Raw genomic sequence first — 19,260 nt, 5'->3', positions numbered from 1 at the left:
CTATGAAATGGATAATGGAGGTAAAACAAAGAAGTTGTTGTTAGTTATGAAGACATTTCGGTGTGATTGTTCGATATGTTGAAAATTGTTCTTTTGTTTTGTGGTTTAGGGTTTCCTATTTAGTTCAGGGATTACGCTAAGTGGGGTGTAAATTTCAATGTATATTGAATAGTGAACCTATGCAAAATTGATGTTTGTTTTCCTCTTTAACAAAAAAAAAAACACTATTTCCTTAAAATTCGCCTATTTGCAGTCATTGAGGTCCAACTCTGGTCCTTGAGGGTCCCTAACCAGTCTGTTTTAGTCTTCAGGGGCCCTACATGATAAAAATTGGGCACCCCTAATTTAAATAGTGTCCACTCGTCATTACATTCCTGTCAACTTGTACATTTTTCCTGTATTTAATACATTTTTTGATCATTCCAAATTGATTGTACGCCATATAACAACTTTTTTAGTACGTTTTTCCTGTAAAAAAACAGACGAAAACGTCATCATCAACCACTAATAGTCATAATTTAAGCAAAATATGCGTACACAAATTCCCTTAATTCATTTATCCACCTCTACACTATATAAATAGTGTGTCAGCAAGCAATGTACCCAGACAGTCAAGCTGTCCGCGTCATACAGCGACATCTACAAAATCTTTAATTTACTGCATACTGATTGGACAATCCGTCTACTTTAGAGAAAATTTTAGACTTTTTAAGTACTATGTGAGTAAATATATGTATTTTTTTTTTTAAATCGCTTAATAAGGGGAATTGCAATCATTAATAAGGGGAGCAATTGACAGGCATGTTATTATCAAGTTAAATATGTAGGAAACACAAAATTAAGCACTTTATCAGTTCCAAAACACCATTAAAAAGCAGGAAAAAAGTAATTTTTCACATTTCAAGCTTTTCCACTACTATTTTCTGCCGTTATTTACCCAAAACTAGATTTCTGCCACACAGTTTCAATGATTTACTCTAAAAATGTTTTTAAAAACTTAAGAAAGCTTCCTTTGACTTCCTATTTATCTCCTCTAAGCACCTTGGGGACAAAAACACTTGCTTCCAACTCCCACCACAACATATTTGTCTAAGCTGCTTTGTACATTTCTTCTTTTTCTTTTTTTTTTGGATAAATAAAATGATGTCTCCTCAAGGACAGGCAAAGATGAAGTTTTAATTGAGCACACAAAAACCTGGCCATCAAACTAACAGCTTCACAATTGCTGTAAATTATTGCTATGCTGATGATTCATTAAAAAAGAAGAGCGCCTCCTTTCATTTCACCCCGTAGATCACTCCTAATAGCTCCAAGGTTCTTCAGTATTATATGATTACAACAATTACTCCCCAAACTTTTAAATCTATAAAAAAAATCTATTAAAAAAATTAAAAAACTATAAAAAAAACCCTCAAGTTTCTTGCAATTGAGCAACTTTTTAAAACGATTAAAATGGGTGCATCAACCCATTTTTTTAGTTTTTTAACACAGTATTCTGAAAAATACTTATGATTAACAGGCCCAAAAGCATTGTGGGTATTAGTTTTTCAAGAATTATGCGGGTAAAGATTTTTGTTTAAAATTGTGGGCCTTCAAAATTAGTCCATCAATCTCAACCTTCACAAATGCTCCAAATTAGAAAACTTTTTTTGCAGTTTAGCCATCATCACATGGTTCTGGGTGCCCAAATTAAGTTGAGATAGGCTCTAGCACCCTTGTGAGCATGCCTTGAAAATTTGGGACCAATCTCAACCCTCAAAAATGCACCAAATTGGAAAACTTGAAAATTGGGCACCAATCTCAACCCTCACAAATGCACCAAATTGTCAAACTTTTACAGTTTATCCCTCGTCACATGCTTCAAACTTGCTTGTTTCGGTGCCCAAATTAACCTGAGATATGCTCCAGCACCCTTGAGGATGCCTTGAAAATTACGCACCAATCTGGACCCTCAAAAATGCACCAAATTGTCAAACTTTTGCAGTTTATCCCTCGTCATATGCTTCAAACTTGCTTGTTTCGGTGCCCAAATTAACCTGAGATATGCTCCGGCACCCTTGAGGATGCCTTGAAAATTACGCACCAATATGGACCCTCAAAAATGCACCAAATTGTCAAACTTTTGCAGTTTATCCCTCGTCACATGCTTCAAATTTCATTGTCTGGGTCCCTAAATTAACCTGGGATAGGCTCCAGCACCCTTGTGAGGATGACCAATCCAAAAAAAATGAATGGCCAAACTTGCCAGCACTAAGGCAAAAAAATTGACAAGAAAAATTCCAATCAAAATTGAAGGAAATCACTTAAAAACGATAATTTGTCAGCCTAAAAAAATAAGGACATAGCAACACTTCCTCTTGACCTAGCGCTGCCCTTCTCTGGCTCTCCGAATGTTTTCCATCTCTGTCAACAAACAAACGTATCTCTTTTTACAACTTCCTGTAAGGATGTTGTCTGATTTATGCGGCCGGCCTTGACGCCTCCGCATCTTTCGTGTCAGTCGGCTACGAAAAAAGGAACGAAGGCGAAGCAGACATTAATTAGAGTTGGGGAGGAGACGGAGGGGGGGAGACGGATGGGGGACGAGGGGGGAGGCGACCTTGGGAAAAGGTAGATTGTATTTCTGTCCGAGAGGGCCACTGCTAAAAGAGGCAACAAATCATCTCTGATTGCATGCCAAGGGAACGGCCAAGAAGCACCTGAAGGAAACGCGCTTCACTTTAGATTACAAATGATGGCGGCTCAATGACATTTTCATATAATAATGAGTCAATTGTAGAATGACAATGATGTATAGAAAGGAAAATGTTATATTAGTTGAGTGACTGAAAAGGGCAAAAAAGGTTTTTTCTATATGATAATAATAATGTTACAAATTTGTATTATTTGGTTTAAGTTAATGGAGTGCATATGGAAAGTGTGGGAATTCGGTATCGTAGTTTTCGGTGCTATAAAAAGTACACCTGAGTATAAGTCGCACTGCCTAAAAAAATGTAAAAGGGGGAAGAAATATATGCATGTATCTGTATAAGTCTAGACAACAGTATACGTTAAAATAATAGTAAAATAGAGAAGAACTTACAATATGAATATAGTTTTTGGGGATAATTATAGCCTAAAAATCAATAAATATTAAGCACACGTTTGCGTATAAGAAATGGGAACTAATATATACACTGTTAGATGTTGTATCTGCCAAACTAGAGTTTAAGTTAGACAAAAGTATACATTAAAAAATAAGTAAAATATGGAAGAACTTACAGTATATAAATATAGTTTTTGGGGGGATAATCATAGCCTAAAAAAATCACAAAAAAATACGCTCACACTCGAGTATAAGACCCAGGACCACTCAAACTATGAAAAAAAGAAAATATGGTATATTACATGAAGCAATGAGCCTAATATTATGGACTATGTAGGCTTATTATAGCCTAAAAATCACAAAATAATAAGTTCACACTCGAGTATAAGCCTGGTCAAACTATGAAAAAAGGCAATTATGGTATATTTCACGAAGCAATGTTCAGTACCTAATGTTTTGGACTGTGTACTACTCTTAAAAAGTGTAAAAAGAAACAGTGTCCTATTGAGAATGTAATGTATCCGTGTACAAGAAAAATGCATGACTATGAAAGAATTGGGTAGGGGTGAGCGAGGGGGTGACGTGAAGCACAAAGCAGGATGGGGCCGTAAACAGGCTGTTGCTTTTCCGCTTGCCCGCACATGACCGATTCCTCTCTCCTTTCCCAGTGTCTTTAAATTTGTCCCGCATTAGCATCTGTTTAGCGTCAGGCCAAGGCAAAAAAAAGAGAACTTAAGATATCACGACACATTTTGGCAAAGACACTGAAACTAACTTGGATCGTTAAACTAATTCTAATCCGGATCGGAAAGCTTTATTCTAAACTTTAATGCAACACAAGCGGCTCACACAGTTAAAATGTCGGGGAGTTATTTTTATTAATCTGGTTGTTTTATGTATTTATTTTTTAAACAAGTACCGTATTTTTACGACTATAAGGCGCACCACATTTAAAGGCGCACCCTCATTGAATGACACATTATATATTTTTTCCATATATAAAGGACACAGGATTATAAGGCGCCTTGTCTATTTTGTAGAAAATTTAAGACTTTTAAGTGCGCCTTATAGTCCTGGAAATACAGTAGGTTAAATTATGGAATCCCAACAGTCTTGAAAAGCCTTCTCTATGACCTTAATGAAGAAAACTCCAATTTAAAACTATAATCTTGCTTTAAAATATTGAAAACATTGAAGACAAGCCACAGAATATTTCAACCAAAACTTCTTCAAAACCATGGAACTGATTTAAAATACTAACTCCAAATTGAACACTTACTTTGCACTATTACCCAGATTTATAGCCTTAATACTACAACCACAACTCTAATTTATGACCAATTCTTACAAAACCTACAATTTGAAACAAAATGTGAACAATCCATCCAAAATTCCCAAATAAATCGGCCAATCCACATCATAGAGTCATCTAAAAAATCTTCCTATAACAAACTAGTCATCTTTTTACACTCCTATGTAAATCTCCACTATGCACAAGTTAACCAAGTTCCATCTTTAGCAGAAATTGACGTCACAAGTGAAAAACTTTACCCCTTTACTCCATATTTGCACGACCCTGCCCCCCCACGTCAAGACACCGTCCCTAAGAAATAAAAAAGCCTGGTCTTATTTCTGTCTCGCTTTCTTTCTACTTCTTTCCACGCAGCTGCCAAAACAAACTGGCGCTGCGATGAGCGTAATAAATATGAGCGATGGGATATCTGACCTCACACCACGCGCCCCAGTTGGGGGAGCAGGTGCTGCTCAGATTTACAACCCCGAGACACCCCCCCCCCCCCCTAACTCTTTGTGACCCCCTAACTTGTAACCTTGCCGTGAAAACCTTATCCTTATTTGAAATCTTATTCCCGACTCACTTGTCTCTGTACACACGTCAATTAAGTAGTAAATGTCCTTTCAAACTATAACAAATACGCCAAATTTTGGTCAACATTAGATGTATATATATCACTCACTAAATCCTCAAACATATTTAAAATCATTGGCATTAAAAAAACTGTCTTTTTCCCACTTAAACGTCAATGGCTGGCTCTATAGGTGACTGTGCAATTCTCTTTAAAAAACACATTCAGTCAAAGCACTTTCTCTAAATTTCAACTTAAAATATGTGAACTACCGTCTCTGAACCTCTTAGCCAATCAACACGGTCCAAAAATGTATCATTTATCTTGAACCTACGCAAGGGACTAAAGATGGAAATTAGCATTTATCTATATATAAATAGTTTGAGATTTTAGATATAATATTTAGATTTTTTTAAATAAATGGATTAAAAGAACTGGATTAAAAGCCCTGAATATTCAGTTTTTTATAGAATCTAAAACAATGTTTATTTTAGCTTTTTTAATTTATATTTTTAGATTTTACAAAATGATTTTGGAACAAAAAACAAAAACAGGTTAAAAAATGACAATTATTGATTTAAAAGGAGGAAAATCAGGAAATGTAATATACATCTATACTCTATCTACTTTATTTTAGCTTTTTAAAATATATTTTTAGATTTTACTAAATGATTTTTGAACTAAAAACACAAAAACGGATTAAAAAACGACAATTATTGATTTAAAAGGGGGAAAATCTCAAAATGTAATATACATCTATACTCTCCATTTGAATTTGATCCTAAAACAGAACGTCGGCACTCATCAGTTACTTTTCCGGACCACACAAAATGATGTAGCGGTCCATATTTGGCCCCCGGGCCGCCACTTTGACACACACAACAAACGTCAACATTCTAAAGTTATTCCTTGATCACTAGAGCCCTCTGTATTTTTTGTCACCTGACAAAATAAAGTCTCTGAGTGCCCCCATGTCGTCTTTGGCGCCTTTCAATGGTGGCGAAGTCGTAAATATTCCCTATGAAGTCACGCTCGGCCTCTCATGTCGACAAACCCGAAAAAAAACTAGCGTTAGCGCTGTGTTTCAGCTCGTTGCTCTCATTCATTATGAATGTGATGCGCTTGTGAGATTGGAAAACAATTTGGAGTTTCTCCAAAGGGAGCAATGAAAGCTTTCAAAATGTTGCAGTTATAAGTGTTGCAAAACCCGACACACTGTTATAGTGCCGTCCCAAATGATCTTTAAATGTTAACTTTAGTTTGAAACTACATCCGAAAGAAATTTGTGTCGTGGATTACACTGCAAAAGATACTTTGTGTACTCTTAAGATCTTATTTTAAGGCAGCAAATGCTAATTCTTGTAGAAAAATTACAGTACATAGTGACAGCCCAAATTTATTGACTTTATTCTTAGCTAGAAACTGATGGGATTAAAAATGGCCAGATTAGGATTGCTATAAAGAGTGTAAACGGGGTGTGAATCTATTTTGAGTCCCAGTTAAAGTGGATTAGACATTAATTACCGTCAATGAGAGCAATTTTTAGATGAGTTTATCTATATGCAAAAAGTGAATGTAAAAAAACTTGGAAAAAAGTTATATTTACTTACCATAATAGTTACTTGGGATCAAATAATCAACTAATCCAAAACTAAATCATATTCCAATTATTCAATAGTTATTCTGAATCAATAGAGAATGCAGAATAGGGCCTCTAAAAATCTAAGAGTTAAACATTTTTAAATTGAAATTATTCTGTGCATTATTTATTTTTTAAAACGGAAAAATATTCTCAATTTTTTTTGCATGCCTTAATGGAATTATTCTGTGGATTATTTATTTTTTTAAACGGAAAAATATGCTCTATTTTTTGCAGTCAATGGAAAAAGATGCTTATTTTCCCCAAATTTAGATTTTTGCAAACATCTGCTTTGTAAAATAATACCAGTTACTATTACTACCATATAGTTTTAGTTCAAATAAACCAAAAATAATATACAACAACAAAAAGTGCCCTCTTAATATATATATTAACCAATTATCTGAATTTAAAAAAACTCATAGGGGTTTCATAATCATTTCTGGCAACCCTAGAAACGACCTAACAAAAAAGTACCACTAGAGCAAAGTCAAAACAAATCATCTTGTACCTGTGTAGCCCAAAGAGTTGTCGTCCCCATGTCCCGTGGTGGGAGCCGCCGTCGGACCCTCTTTCACCTCGTCCTTCGTCACTCCCGTGTCTGTCAACAATAACACCAGAGGGACTAAGAAACCGGACGCTTCTTCTCCATGATGCCAGGTCCCCGTTACACCCCCAATGCAACCCCAGAGTAAAACCAAGCCCCATCTTCCATAACTATCTCTTCCATTACGGAAAAACATCACAAAAACATCAAGATTATCCGCCACGATAACGTCGTGTCTTGTGGCTTTTTGATTTCTGAATGAGAAAACGACCCTGCATATCAATAAGTGACTTCACCCGACACAAAAGGGGGTCCGGGGTGGGGTGCAGACAGACTGACTGACTGACAATCAAAATGATTGACAACACCACACACACATGATGCAAATACAATTATCCTCCATTAATAGCTAATCTGTTCCTTTAAATGGCAACTTTTGTGTCATTTTTATAATGACAGGCGGCGGGAGGGCGGAATAAATCAGACATGGCCGTGCTAAGTCTCTTTGTGGGTCATGAGATGGGTTCATTTCACGGAGCACTCCCCATTTTTTTTGTTGCACTTCACCGAGTGTCAATCTGTCCCAAGTGGGATCAAATTTGATTGGCGGCGGCGGGCGGCTGGACGCTGAAGAGCACTTGAGATTGGCCGAGTGTGACCACTAAAGGCTTCTTTTGTTTATTTGTATTGTGTAGGGTCTGAGTTTTAGGAGGGGGGAGTCAGATGATGCACACACGTGCCCATTCTGGCCTTGAATTTGCATTATACGGGTCGCAAAATCTTGATTTAAATATAATAGAACTGTATTTGGTGAATCAGGAATACTGCGATTACTACATTACTGTTCTGGTTAGTGATATCTGGTAAATTAATAGCTGAAACTGCATTTTGAATGAGTTAAAATAAGGGGAAAACAGGCATTGAAAGGATTTTTGACAAAAAAGATTCCAAGGTCCAGTTAGGGTTAACAGTGTTGCCAGATAAGCACCAAATCTGCCACAGAAACTCAGGTTTTACTCCGGAAAAATGTCTTGTACCACATATTGACTGGAATGAGCCAAATAAGAGGAAAACAGGCCTGGGCAGTATTTTTGACAAAAAACAGCACGCAAGAGTTGCCAGATAAGAACCAAATCTGCCACAAAAACTCAAGATATACTCCGGAAGAATGTCTAGTACCACATATTGACTTGAATGAGCCAAAATAAGAGGAAAACAGGCCGCAAAAGTATTTTTGACAAAAAAACTTCAATGGTCCTTAGCAACCAGCAAGAAAAAGTTGCCAGATAAGCACCAAATCTGCCACACAAACTCCGGAAAAATGTCTTATTGACTTAACTGTATTTAACCATTTTACCAATGACCTCCCCCAGTTAAAAATATATAAATACAACAAGTCTACCGCAGTCCTACACAGCAATTGAGCCAATATTTAACTGATTACCAAGTGAAAGATCTCGTCTTTATAAGTAGCAACTATTACTCATCGCTATCTGAAAACAATTTACACGAAACCAAAAATACTGACTTTGTTTGAAGCATTAACCCCAAAAAAAACCCCTCAAAAGACACTCGAAGAAAATCAGCATGCTGCAACTAATGCTTTCATGCTGTGTCTTAAATTGTCAGCACACACATTTTTTGGGCGCACTCTAAACGACAGCGGTATACTGTCGTCATGATTGTTAGTGCACCACACCGGAAGGCTTTTTGCTCAAACAAAAATAGATCAAGAGCGGCATAAAACATCTTCATGACGAAAAAAAAAAACAATTCTCATGCTTATTTTAAAAATAATGTGGAAATTCTATTAATATTCCACTTCTGAAGAAGCTAGCCAATACTTTGAAGCATGACGCAAAAGAACGCAAACATGACGCATTTCATGAGGATTTATTCCTAAAATATGCCGACAAAGATTAAAAATATTCCAGAATTGGACGGAAAAAGTGCAGTTATTTGAGGTCTTGAAAAATATCATGACAAACTGCAGAAATGCTACCCAAAAAAACACATAATAAAACCCATGTGATCTTGACACAAACAAGCCTGAATAGAATAGAAACCTCCATATGTTTTATATTGAAATCCTCCACAAGAAATCAATCACTAGCTTGTTTTCTCTCCACCCTAAAAATCCCTCGCAGTACTTTTTCAACGATGACTCATGAAGACACGATAAGAACCATTGACATTCGTGTTGAAGTCGCTTTTGTTAGCAAAAGGGGAATTCTTCTGCTCTGTAATTAAAAGCCACACTAAGGACAGACACCTGCTATAAATGTGCAAAAAAAACACACCCAAGAATGTTATTCTTCTTAAAAAGATATTATCTTTGATATACGTCATCAGGGCCTTCATGTGGCGTACTCTTTCTTTAAATTTAAGACAATAATTAAAGTTATTTTGTGGTGTATGGTGATCCAGATTGAGGACTAATGCTTAAAAAGGGACAATAAATGGGATTTGGACCCACAAAAAATGGCATTTGAAGGACTGAAAAATTGTTATTGGCAGTTTGAAGTATTGTCAGGCAAAGTATTCTTAAGATAGTATTAAAAAATAATGATAATAAACTTCTAGATCACTGTTAATAATGATATCTGGTACAGTACCAATGCACTAATATGGGTACCATTTTTATGGTATTGCGATGAAATTGTCTTGCAAATTTAAGCAACAATGATAATTTTCGTCAATAATAATGTAGCTCTAACTATTTTTTCAAATGGTATTAATGTTTTTATTGTATTTTATCTTGTTATATGTATTTTATGTTATGATAAAGCAGCATAACGGTAGAATATCCAATATTAGAAAGTCTATTACCAACGATGTAAAATAGCCAGTCAAGGTATTGGAACCTAATGTACTTTTATTAGATTATATTAGATTAGATAACTTTATGTATCTCGTATTCAGGAAATTTCACTGTCACAGTAGCAAGAAGGTGAGAATACAGACACAGCAACAGACATTTAAGACCTAAATAAATAAATAAGCGTGTTATAGTACTACATTAATTTCTGTGGACAACATCGGCATTGCATTTGTATAAGTGACATAATCATCCCAGTAATGGAAAACACACATTTTGAAATGATAAAACCTAAATCATTTTTTCGAGGGGAATCTTCATCATGCATTATTCATAAATATATCAGAAGATCACAGCTAGTCTTGTAAAAAAAAAAGCTCCATTGCAACATAGAAACCATGTTAAAATATAAAAAGAAAGACAACATAATTCAAAGGCTAATTACAAGGTTCTGTCAAAACCACAGTTTGATGGATTCTAATCGCAAACATCTGAAATAAAACCTCACATTTGGAAAATGGAATACATTTGTCAAGAGCTTGTTTAATTCGGGTTAAAGCCGTTACTAATTAAAGTAGTCAAATATGTTCTGGACTTTATATATGGGCAACATAAACTTCTTTAATGACTCATGGGGGAAAAAAATGGGTTTTTTGTTTACTGAGGGGAATATTTTAAAGTTAAGAGTGTTTGAATGGAGGATTTTACTGTTTTAAAATACAGAATTGTTTTCAAAAGATATGAAGATTTTTGTGTTTAAGTGGCGGGTTTAAAAGTGACTTATTATGATTAAAATAGGCACTGATTTGATCCTTGTTGACTACTACTTATACTACATATTTACTACTCTGGAAAGCACTATAGAGCCATAACAACTAAGACAAACTGACTCAAGAACAATTTCTTCCCAAGAGCTGTCCCCATACTCAACTTAAGTTCTGGACCTAAGGCCTAATCAAGACTTTAACCACGTAGTACCACTTACCCATGTTGACTACTACTGATACTACCGTATTTTCACAACTATGAGGCGCACCGCATTATAAGGCGCACCCTCAATGAATGACATTTTTTTCCATATATATAAGACGCACTGTATTATAAGGCACACTGTATTATAAGGTGCACTGTATTATAAGGCGCACTGCATTATAAGGCGCATTGTATTATTAGGCGCACTGTATTATAAGGCGCACTGTATTATTTGGCGCACTGTATTATAAGGCGCACTGGATTATAAGGCGCACTGGATTATAAGGCGCACTGGATTATAAGGCGCACTGTCTATTTTGGAGAAAATTTAAGACGTTTAAGTGCGCCTTATAGTCGTGAAAATACGGTATTTATCAATCTATTTATTACTGTTATTTATGCAAAATATGGTGAAATCTTTACATCTCATTCTTCTTGTATAATGACAATAAAAGCATTAAATTCAACGATTTTCTGGCTCAAATTATAGACAATACAAACAATTGTAAAAAGAATCTTCGTAAGTGAATCAAAGTGCTTTTAGCCAATCACGACGACTCCTTTTTGGATCTAACTCAAATTACTCACAAAACTGTAAGCCATGACGCCTTCCTTCTTCGCCTTAACTTAAAACCAGTGGGACGGCTAATGCGCAAATAGATATGTTTAGCACACCGCATTATAATTATTAGCTCATACCCCGAGGGGAAAAACAGGATGCCGTCTACCCGCCAAAAGGTGCTTGGACAACACAGCCTAAACGCATCCAGTCATCCATTCACACACTAGACGTCTTTCAAAGTGTCTCATCAGCAAAGAACGGCAATGAAAAAACAAATTGAACTCATTCTGTCAAATGCTAGCGTAAAAAATATGCTGATGTGCTTTTGATTCTTTGCTACAATGGCGTGAAAGAAACCTCAATGTTATTTTTCTTGCCAGGAGGGTTCAGCACGGAGCGTGCGTCAACATTTATCTTCCTCTAACCTACATTTGGATTTTTTTGGGTTTTTTTTTGCCGCCTCCTCACTTTAGTTAAATGAAAAATGGGAGTAATAAACTTCAAAAGAGGACTAATATTAATGTTGTACGTCGGGAGATTGTAAAAAATGTGTCTGATGAGATTTTACTTAGAACTTATTTAAAAATGTTGAAAAATAAACAAAAATACAAGAAATCTTGATATTTCTATTAAAAAACTGTTTTTCTCAAATCTAAAGTTGCCATCTACTGGTGTCTTGTCGTCATTGTAATTGTGGAGCTTGAATTTTACTGCCAAACTTGGCAAGAAATCTTTAAAAGTCTTAATTTTTTAAATCAAGAAAATCTTCTATACTGACCCATTAAAAGTATTATTTTTTAAACTAGGCACTACTCTATTAAAACTTTAAAAATCACGGAACACTGAGTGTTTTTTAAAAATAATGAAAAATAAATATATACAAGAAACCTTGACATTTCTATAAAAAACTGCTCTTCTCAAATCTAAAGTTGCCATCTACTGCTGTCTTGCCGCCATTGTAATCAATAAAATATTGTATTATTTTTTTAAATCAAGAAAATCTTCTATACCAACCCATTAAAAGTATAATTTTCTTAAAATCAGGGCATTACTGTCTTAAAACTTGAAACAACCCTGAATATTAACAACAGTGGAAGAGTGGTTCGCACTTCCGCTTCACAGTTCTGTGGTCGAGGGACCAATCCCAGGTGGTTCCTCACTGTATAAACTTCCCATGTTTTCCCTGGGCTTGCTTAGGTTTTCTCCAGGTACTCCAGTTTCCTCCCACATCCCAAAAACATGCATACTACGCTATCTACTTAAACCCTCTAAATTGCCTAAACCCTAGCATTGTTTGTCTTATTGTGCCTTGCAATTGGCTGACCACCAATTCATGTTGTCCCCCACTAAAGTGGGCTTGGATAAACTAGACTCCAGCACTCCACCAACCTTGTTAGGATAAGGAAAAATGGACGAAAATTGACATCATCCCTGCTAGCCATCAAGCGTTCCCCAAAGCCAATGAAGCGTTCATGCTTGTTAGAGCGCTTCTACTTCTTTTGGCCTCAGCATGCGATGACAGAGAACGCTGTGGTGGCGGTGGAAAGCGTCTGGACTCCATCTGGGTTCGAGTTCGGGATCAGCAGTTCATTATCGAGTACCCTAATCCATCCAACCTGTAGATTTCTCGCTAAAGTACGCATCGCTGTTGCCATCTATCGGATCAAAGTATGACTTCTTAACTTTCGGTACAAAGTGATGAACACAATCCTTTCTGTGAGACTTTGGTTGACTTCAAAGCTATTTTACAACAAAGGAAATAATCTAAAGTGAATTAATCTGATCCAGGCTCAAGGTTTCCTCCTCATAAAACCCTTTCTGATGGTACAGGATGTTAAGAAACATTCCTAACTGTCATGCAAGTGTAATAAATAAGTCGAATTAAAGCGACAGGCTGTAATAAGTGGTCTCACACATCATTTTAAACCCAAAAAATGAACATCCGGCACAGATTTAAGCAAAAAAAACACAAAAGTTTGAGAATTCCTACATCTGACATGAATAAATACATCATTTGACGTTTTATTTTTGTTTCTTCTAAACAGCTGTTTGTCTTAATAATACAATACTGTCTTTCAAACCAGATACTGCGTAGCGTATAAAGACTAAATTTTTCAGACACATATGACAGCGTCCTACAAGTGAACTCTAACTAATCTTAAAATGTGCATGTGAGTGCTAGTGGGAATGGTGCAAACAACAAATGAATAAAAGATATTCTTTTTATAGATTTGACTCGTTTTGTTTCACGTTATTGTAAACACGGACTGTTAACAATCACTTCCATAACTTCCGCGGTTTTTGACATTGTCACTTAGTGATAGATGAGGCAGATTATAGGATTTATGGCCGACTGGTTTCACTCAAAATGCAACAAACGGAAACCATGGGAAGATGGCTCTATGTCTCTGATGATTCCATCAAAGTGTAAGAGGATGGGGATAAAACTGTGAGAAACATTAATGTTTTAGTAACAACCTCAGCTGCAAAGAAGTGCTTTTTAGAAACAACAGAATTCCGTGACCAAATTTAGCTATAAAAGTACACTTATATGAACAAAAGTACTCAATTAAGCCATTGAAATTGAGATGATTATTCACTGCCAACAATGTGTTAATGAATTAAGTTAAAATGTAAGTACGCCTTGACCACATTGGACCCAGAAAATGCTCCACTATTACTAGAAAAAATAGACTTGCCTCCTCAATTTTAGATAACTGTCCTACTTTAAAGCTAAATTTGAACCAGAACACACGCAATAAAGTCAGAAAAAGATTCTATCAGGGTTCCATCTAAATATCTTCAATACTTCCAAAGAAAAGAAGACTTTAGATCAGGGGGTGGGCAAACTTTTTCAGCCCAGGGGCCACATTGACTTTAAAAAGATTGACAGATGGGCGGGGTCAGCAGAAGATAGGATACATATAAAAAAGTGCATCCGTTAACAGTACATATGAAATATAAGCAGAAAAAAGGAGTAAAGTATTAACATACTCATCACTTATCATTAAAGTCAAAAGTATAAAGTACAAAGTCAAGTAAAAAGGAGTGTATTAGGAAATATTAAAATGTCAATTAAAAAAAAGGTAGACGGTCTGTAAAACACGAAAAACAAGTAAGAGTGGACACAACTACTGCCATTGGCATCCGCACTACACCGCCATCTTGGGGTAATAAAAAAAATATTTAGACAACGTCGATGGGCCGGATTAAAAAGCCAAATGTGTCCCGCGAGCCGTAGTTTGCCCATGCCTGCCATAGACACTGCCATCGGCAATAAACTCAACCAAACCTGTTGTTGCAGTCCCACCAAATTGGACACATCAACAAGAGCATTTAAATATGAAAAGGCTTCTAATCCATCGCTATCATCCAAAGACATTAGTCCACATGAAATGTGCTCAATGGTCCATGGACTCAATGTGCAATGGCCATCTGTGCTATATTACACCGACACATGGCGTACCTGTGACTGTGGTGCATGCTAATCCAAAACATTCGGTACTGTGGGTGGGATTATTTAGACAGCACTGTAAAATTATTGGTACAACAATAATGCTCTCGTAAAATGGGCTATGAATGAAGAACTATGGGTCAGACTACAGAATCACTACAAAGTCTTTAAGATGCAAGACATGTAGAAATCACAAGCTCGACCAAGCATGGGAAGAGGAACATATTCAAAAACATACTTTCATAAAAGAGTAACACACAATTACTGCAAATTTTATAATGTTAAGTCTGCAAAACCTTGATTGAAGAGCAGAGGAAAAATGTGAAAACAATGCAAATTTTGTTGCAAAAATCTGGAATAATTAAGACTTTTTAGTTTTTTTTTTGGTCTAGATTCACTAAAGTTTTGGTCTAGTCTTGGTTTTGCTTCGTTCTGATCTTAATTATGTACTATAATCTTTAGGAAAATAGTAATATGCTTCCTTGGAGATTGTCTATCATATTTTTTTCTACATTTTATGTGCATAGTCATGACACTGACACAATAATAGCCATCAAAACCCTGTTAAAACTACATATAAAGCTCATTTTATACTGTGAAAATTGCTTAAAAGTTGAGTTTGCTGTGTCCTAACACAATTTTCTGATATAAAATCAATATTAAAAGGATTATAGGTTTAAAAAAATAAAGGAATAAATCCCTGAAGGGGTGTATTTCCAGATTTACGGTAATGCCAAGTCTCTCTTCAACCATCACATCTCCTTGAGCCGCTAAGCCGAACTCGTCACCACTTCCCCACTCTGTCGTAGTCATTTAATCTTGGAAGGGCATCAAGACCAGCGTGTCCCTTTAACCTCCGCACAGGGGACGGACACATACACGTACTTCATCACTCAAATAGTCAAGCACTGCCAAACAATCCCATTAGCTGTTCGCGGCCAAAAGTCAGGCGGCGAGGATTTCCTATTCGACATTCAACCTGCGAGCAGACTGTCAGCAAACGAGCAAATAACTTTGAAAGTGAATGCAAATACCAGTCATTTTTGGGGAGATTTTCCTATGCATATTTCTCATTCTGATGCCATCGTCTCCAAAAAATATCATTTTTTTTCCATATATTTTACCAACACTGTTTTTTTCCAACCTTTTCTACTACTACCACTATTTTCCCATCTAAAAAAATTAAAAAAAAATAAAAATATATATATTCCATATTTACACGACTATAAGGCGCACTTAAGTCTTACATTTTCTCCAAAATAGACAGTGCGCCTTATAATCCAGTGCGCCTTATATATGGAAAAAAACTGAAAACCAAAAACCACCACTGTCTGATATTAAAAAACACAAACGCCTGAAGTGAAACAATACTGCTAAACATGCAGATGCCATCTTAGTTTACACCATCTTCCATCATATAGCTCCTCCCCCACTGCAAGATTTTATACAAAAAAAAAAAAACATCAACAATGGCTGGCTCTAGAGGTGACTGTAAAGTAGTGAGTGCTTCATACCTGGAAGTCAATAGCAATTACCGTATTTTCACGACTATAAGGCACATTTAAAAGTCTTACATTTTCTCCAAAATAGACAGTGTGCCTTATTATACAGTGCGCCTTATATATGGAAAAAATGTCATTCATTGAGGGTGCGTCTTATAATGCAGTGCGCCTTATAGTCGTGAGAATACGCTATATATATACACATCCATACATTCAGCAACCAACCCCATAAAAAAACCCAAACACAAATCAGTGTCGGGTAACAAAACAACCCCAGCATTACTCACGGCCTCGATCTCCTTTCCACCTCCAACTGCCTTTGAATTTGTCCACCGGCGTGCACCCCCCAACGTGCACCCCGACTAAAACCAGCAGAAGTATCATCCTCAACCTCCGCCTTGCCATTGCCTCCAAGCCAATCTTGCTCAAAACTGGTCTTTTTTGCAAGCAGCTGTCATGTCTTCACATCCACGGGATTCTAACGTGAAGCCCTCATCCTCCTTGATGATTGGTTTCCATCCCTTAGAGGGCAAAAATCCACTACTGGCTCAATCCACTTCGCTTTGAAGACCGCTCTGAAAGTTGAGAAGTACTTGTCTCGCGTGCGGACGCTTGTCCTCTCCCCCTGTCGCTCGTCACTTGTGTCCCCGGGTGTCAAAAATAAATCACTGCCGAGAAGCTTTGACATTGAGAGCGAGCATCATGCCAGCAAAAAAAGACGGCTGTGGAGTAATCTTCCCGGTCCTTCCTTTCAAAACGGGCACACCCACATTGCACATACACGGATGGATTTTTTTTTCTTCATGTGAGGGTCCAATAGTGTGTATACACACACACATACTCACTCACTCAGTTACGGATGTATGACTGGCGGTTAATGTGCAAGCAGTAAAGCTCTAATGGCTCTGAAAGAACATCGCATATTACATAGCAGAGCGTCGGAAGTGGCAACACTTACGGAGCTTCAAAAGTGGATGAGAAACAGAGGACGCAACATTAGGCGGAGCGGAGCTGTCGACAATATCATCCACATTAGATGGAGGAAAACAATAAGCCTAATTTGGTTCTGGCCCTTTAAGTGACAGATTCAAAGCAAAACAACAAATTCTACAATTATTGTCTTTTCCTAACATTCCGCTGCTTACAATTTAAAACCTCCAAATCAATTACATCTATATATTATATACAAATGTCAGGCGGCTCAACGGCTAGGCGGCCGTGGGTTCGAACCCACTCACCATGCAAAGTTTGCATGTTCTTTCCGGGCATAGGTGGGTTTTCTCTAGGTACTCAAACATCCCCAAAACTTGCATCCTAACACTTTAAATTGCTGCTAGCTATGATTGGTTGACTTTTATTTTGCAAAAAAACTACAGTAATAGAAACCAAGTTACTGATATCCTGCAAAACTCCCAAAAAATGGACTCCCTCTGGCATAGAAATGAATATACACATACACACAGATGCACAAAGACTATTTTAGTAAGGACAAGCTCAGCAAGGCTGCGTTTAGAGTTACATTGCTCGTTTCCTGCGGCTGTCAGAGAGGGAAGGAGGCAGGTAGGTGCAGATTACTATGTGAAAGTGAAGGTTGTGCCTCTTTTGGCATTCACACTTCTTTATGCTCCTCAATGTCCTCTCAATGACCAAAACGTGTAAAACAAATTTCATTACCAAAAGTCCAAGAACACGCACTGGCTAATACAAGATGATTTAATCAATGCTATGAACAATATAGTTAATGGCAACGATGCACCAGTTTTTGCAAATTCCAGAGTCCATTTTCCGAATTTGTGGAAGAAGTTATGTCAATTTGATCCAATCAATCCATGTTATTCTGCTAATTGCAAAAAACAAGACAAATTCCTATTTTTATAGCCCTCCAATAGCTGAACAGCCTTAAATTTTTTGAAAGAATTGCTACATAGCCACAATGACAAACTACAACGTACAAATACTACATGGAATCGGTACAGTAAGAAGTAAATATTTAAAAAAATATTTTAAAATATTTTTTAAAAATATTTAAAAAAATATTTAAAAAAATACTTAAAAAATTATTGAAAAAATATTGAAAAAATATTTAAAAAATATTTTAAAACATATTTTGGAAAAAAAACTACATTAAGACTATCACAATACCACATTTTAGTGTGCAACATATCTCAAATTATTCCCAATAGGCAATAATCTCAACACATAATACTGCATAAAAAGTCACATTTATAAAAAATGCACACACATTCCCCCACCCCACAAAAAAATCAACTTCTTTGCTATATGCGACCGGATCTCCACGACCATACAATCCACTTTTCAATGCAACTCAATGCAATGACAGCCGGCTGGCAAATTAGCCATCAGGCAGACACACTACGCCGCCATCATTTTGGCAGCTGTCACTTTGGAATGTACACGGGAGGTACTTCTCTCCCACCCTTTGGCCCCGGGACCCCCGAAACAAGGATCACACGCTTGCAAAGGGAGCGAACAAATTTTTCAATCACACGATGAGCCAGCCATTCAATCAGCAAGGCAACACCACCCACACCTTCAGCTTCTATTTGTCTTGTGGCCTGAAAGGGCCACTACAATCAATGAGAAGTCACAGTGCTGAAGGTTAATGTGTCCGGAGAGAAAGATGTGATTGCTCAATGGCGCAGAGGCAAAAACCTTCAACACGGTCATGGGAAAATGTAATGAAATTAGGTAGTTTCATAGACTGTAAAAATGTGTGTGGAGGAGGCTCTCTGTTTACATCAACTCTTTCAGTGCCATTGACGATAATAGAAGTTGAAATCTGGATTCAAATACAT

At 36.6% G+C, this 19,260-nt stretch overlaps 1 protein-coding gene across 1 annotated transcript in view; it reads right to left on the bottom strand.

The window, feature by feature from the left end:
* The window catches only part of robo1 (roundabout, axon guidance receptor, homolog 1 (Drosophila)), a 133,668-nt gene extending 116,494 nt beyond the window's left edge, over positions 1 to 17,174 (bottom strand). The window contains exons 1-2 of the mRNA XM_077722325.1: positions 16,732 to 17,174; positions 7,101 to 7,190 (exon numbers count right to left, since the gene is read on the bottom strand). Coding sequence (XP_077578451.1) covers positions 7,101 to 7,190; positions 16,732 to 16,849 — 208 coding nt within the window. The 5' untranslated portion in view covers positions 16,850 to 17,174. The remainder of the gene's footprint in view (positions 1 to 7,100; positions 7,191 to 16,731) is intronic.
* Between the last annotated feature and the right edge of the window lie 2,086 nt (positions 17,175 to 19,260).

This window comes from Stigmatopora nigra, chromosome 8 (assembly GCF_051989575.1).
Source record: "Stigmatopora nigra isolate UIUO_SnigA chromosome 8, RoL_Snig_1.1, whole genome shotgun sequence".
In the NCBI taxonomy this organism is placed as follows: domain Eukaryota; kingdom Metazoa; phylum Chordata; class Actinopteri; order Syngnathiformes; family Syngnathidae; genus Stigmatopora; species Stigmatopora nigra.
Note: the sequence above shows the minus strand (reverse complement) of the source record. Positions and strands in the feature narration are given on the sequence as shown.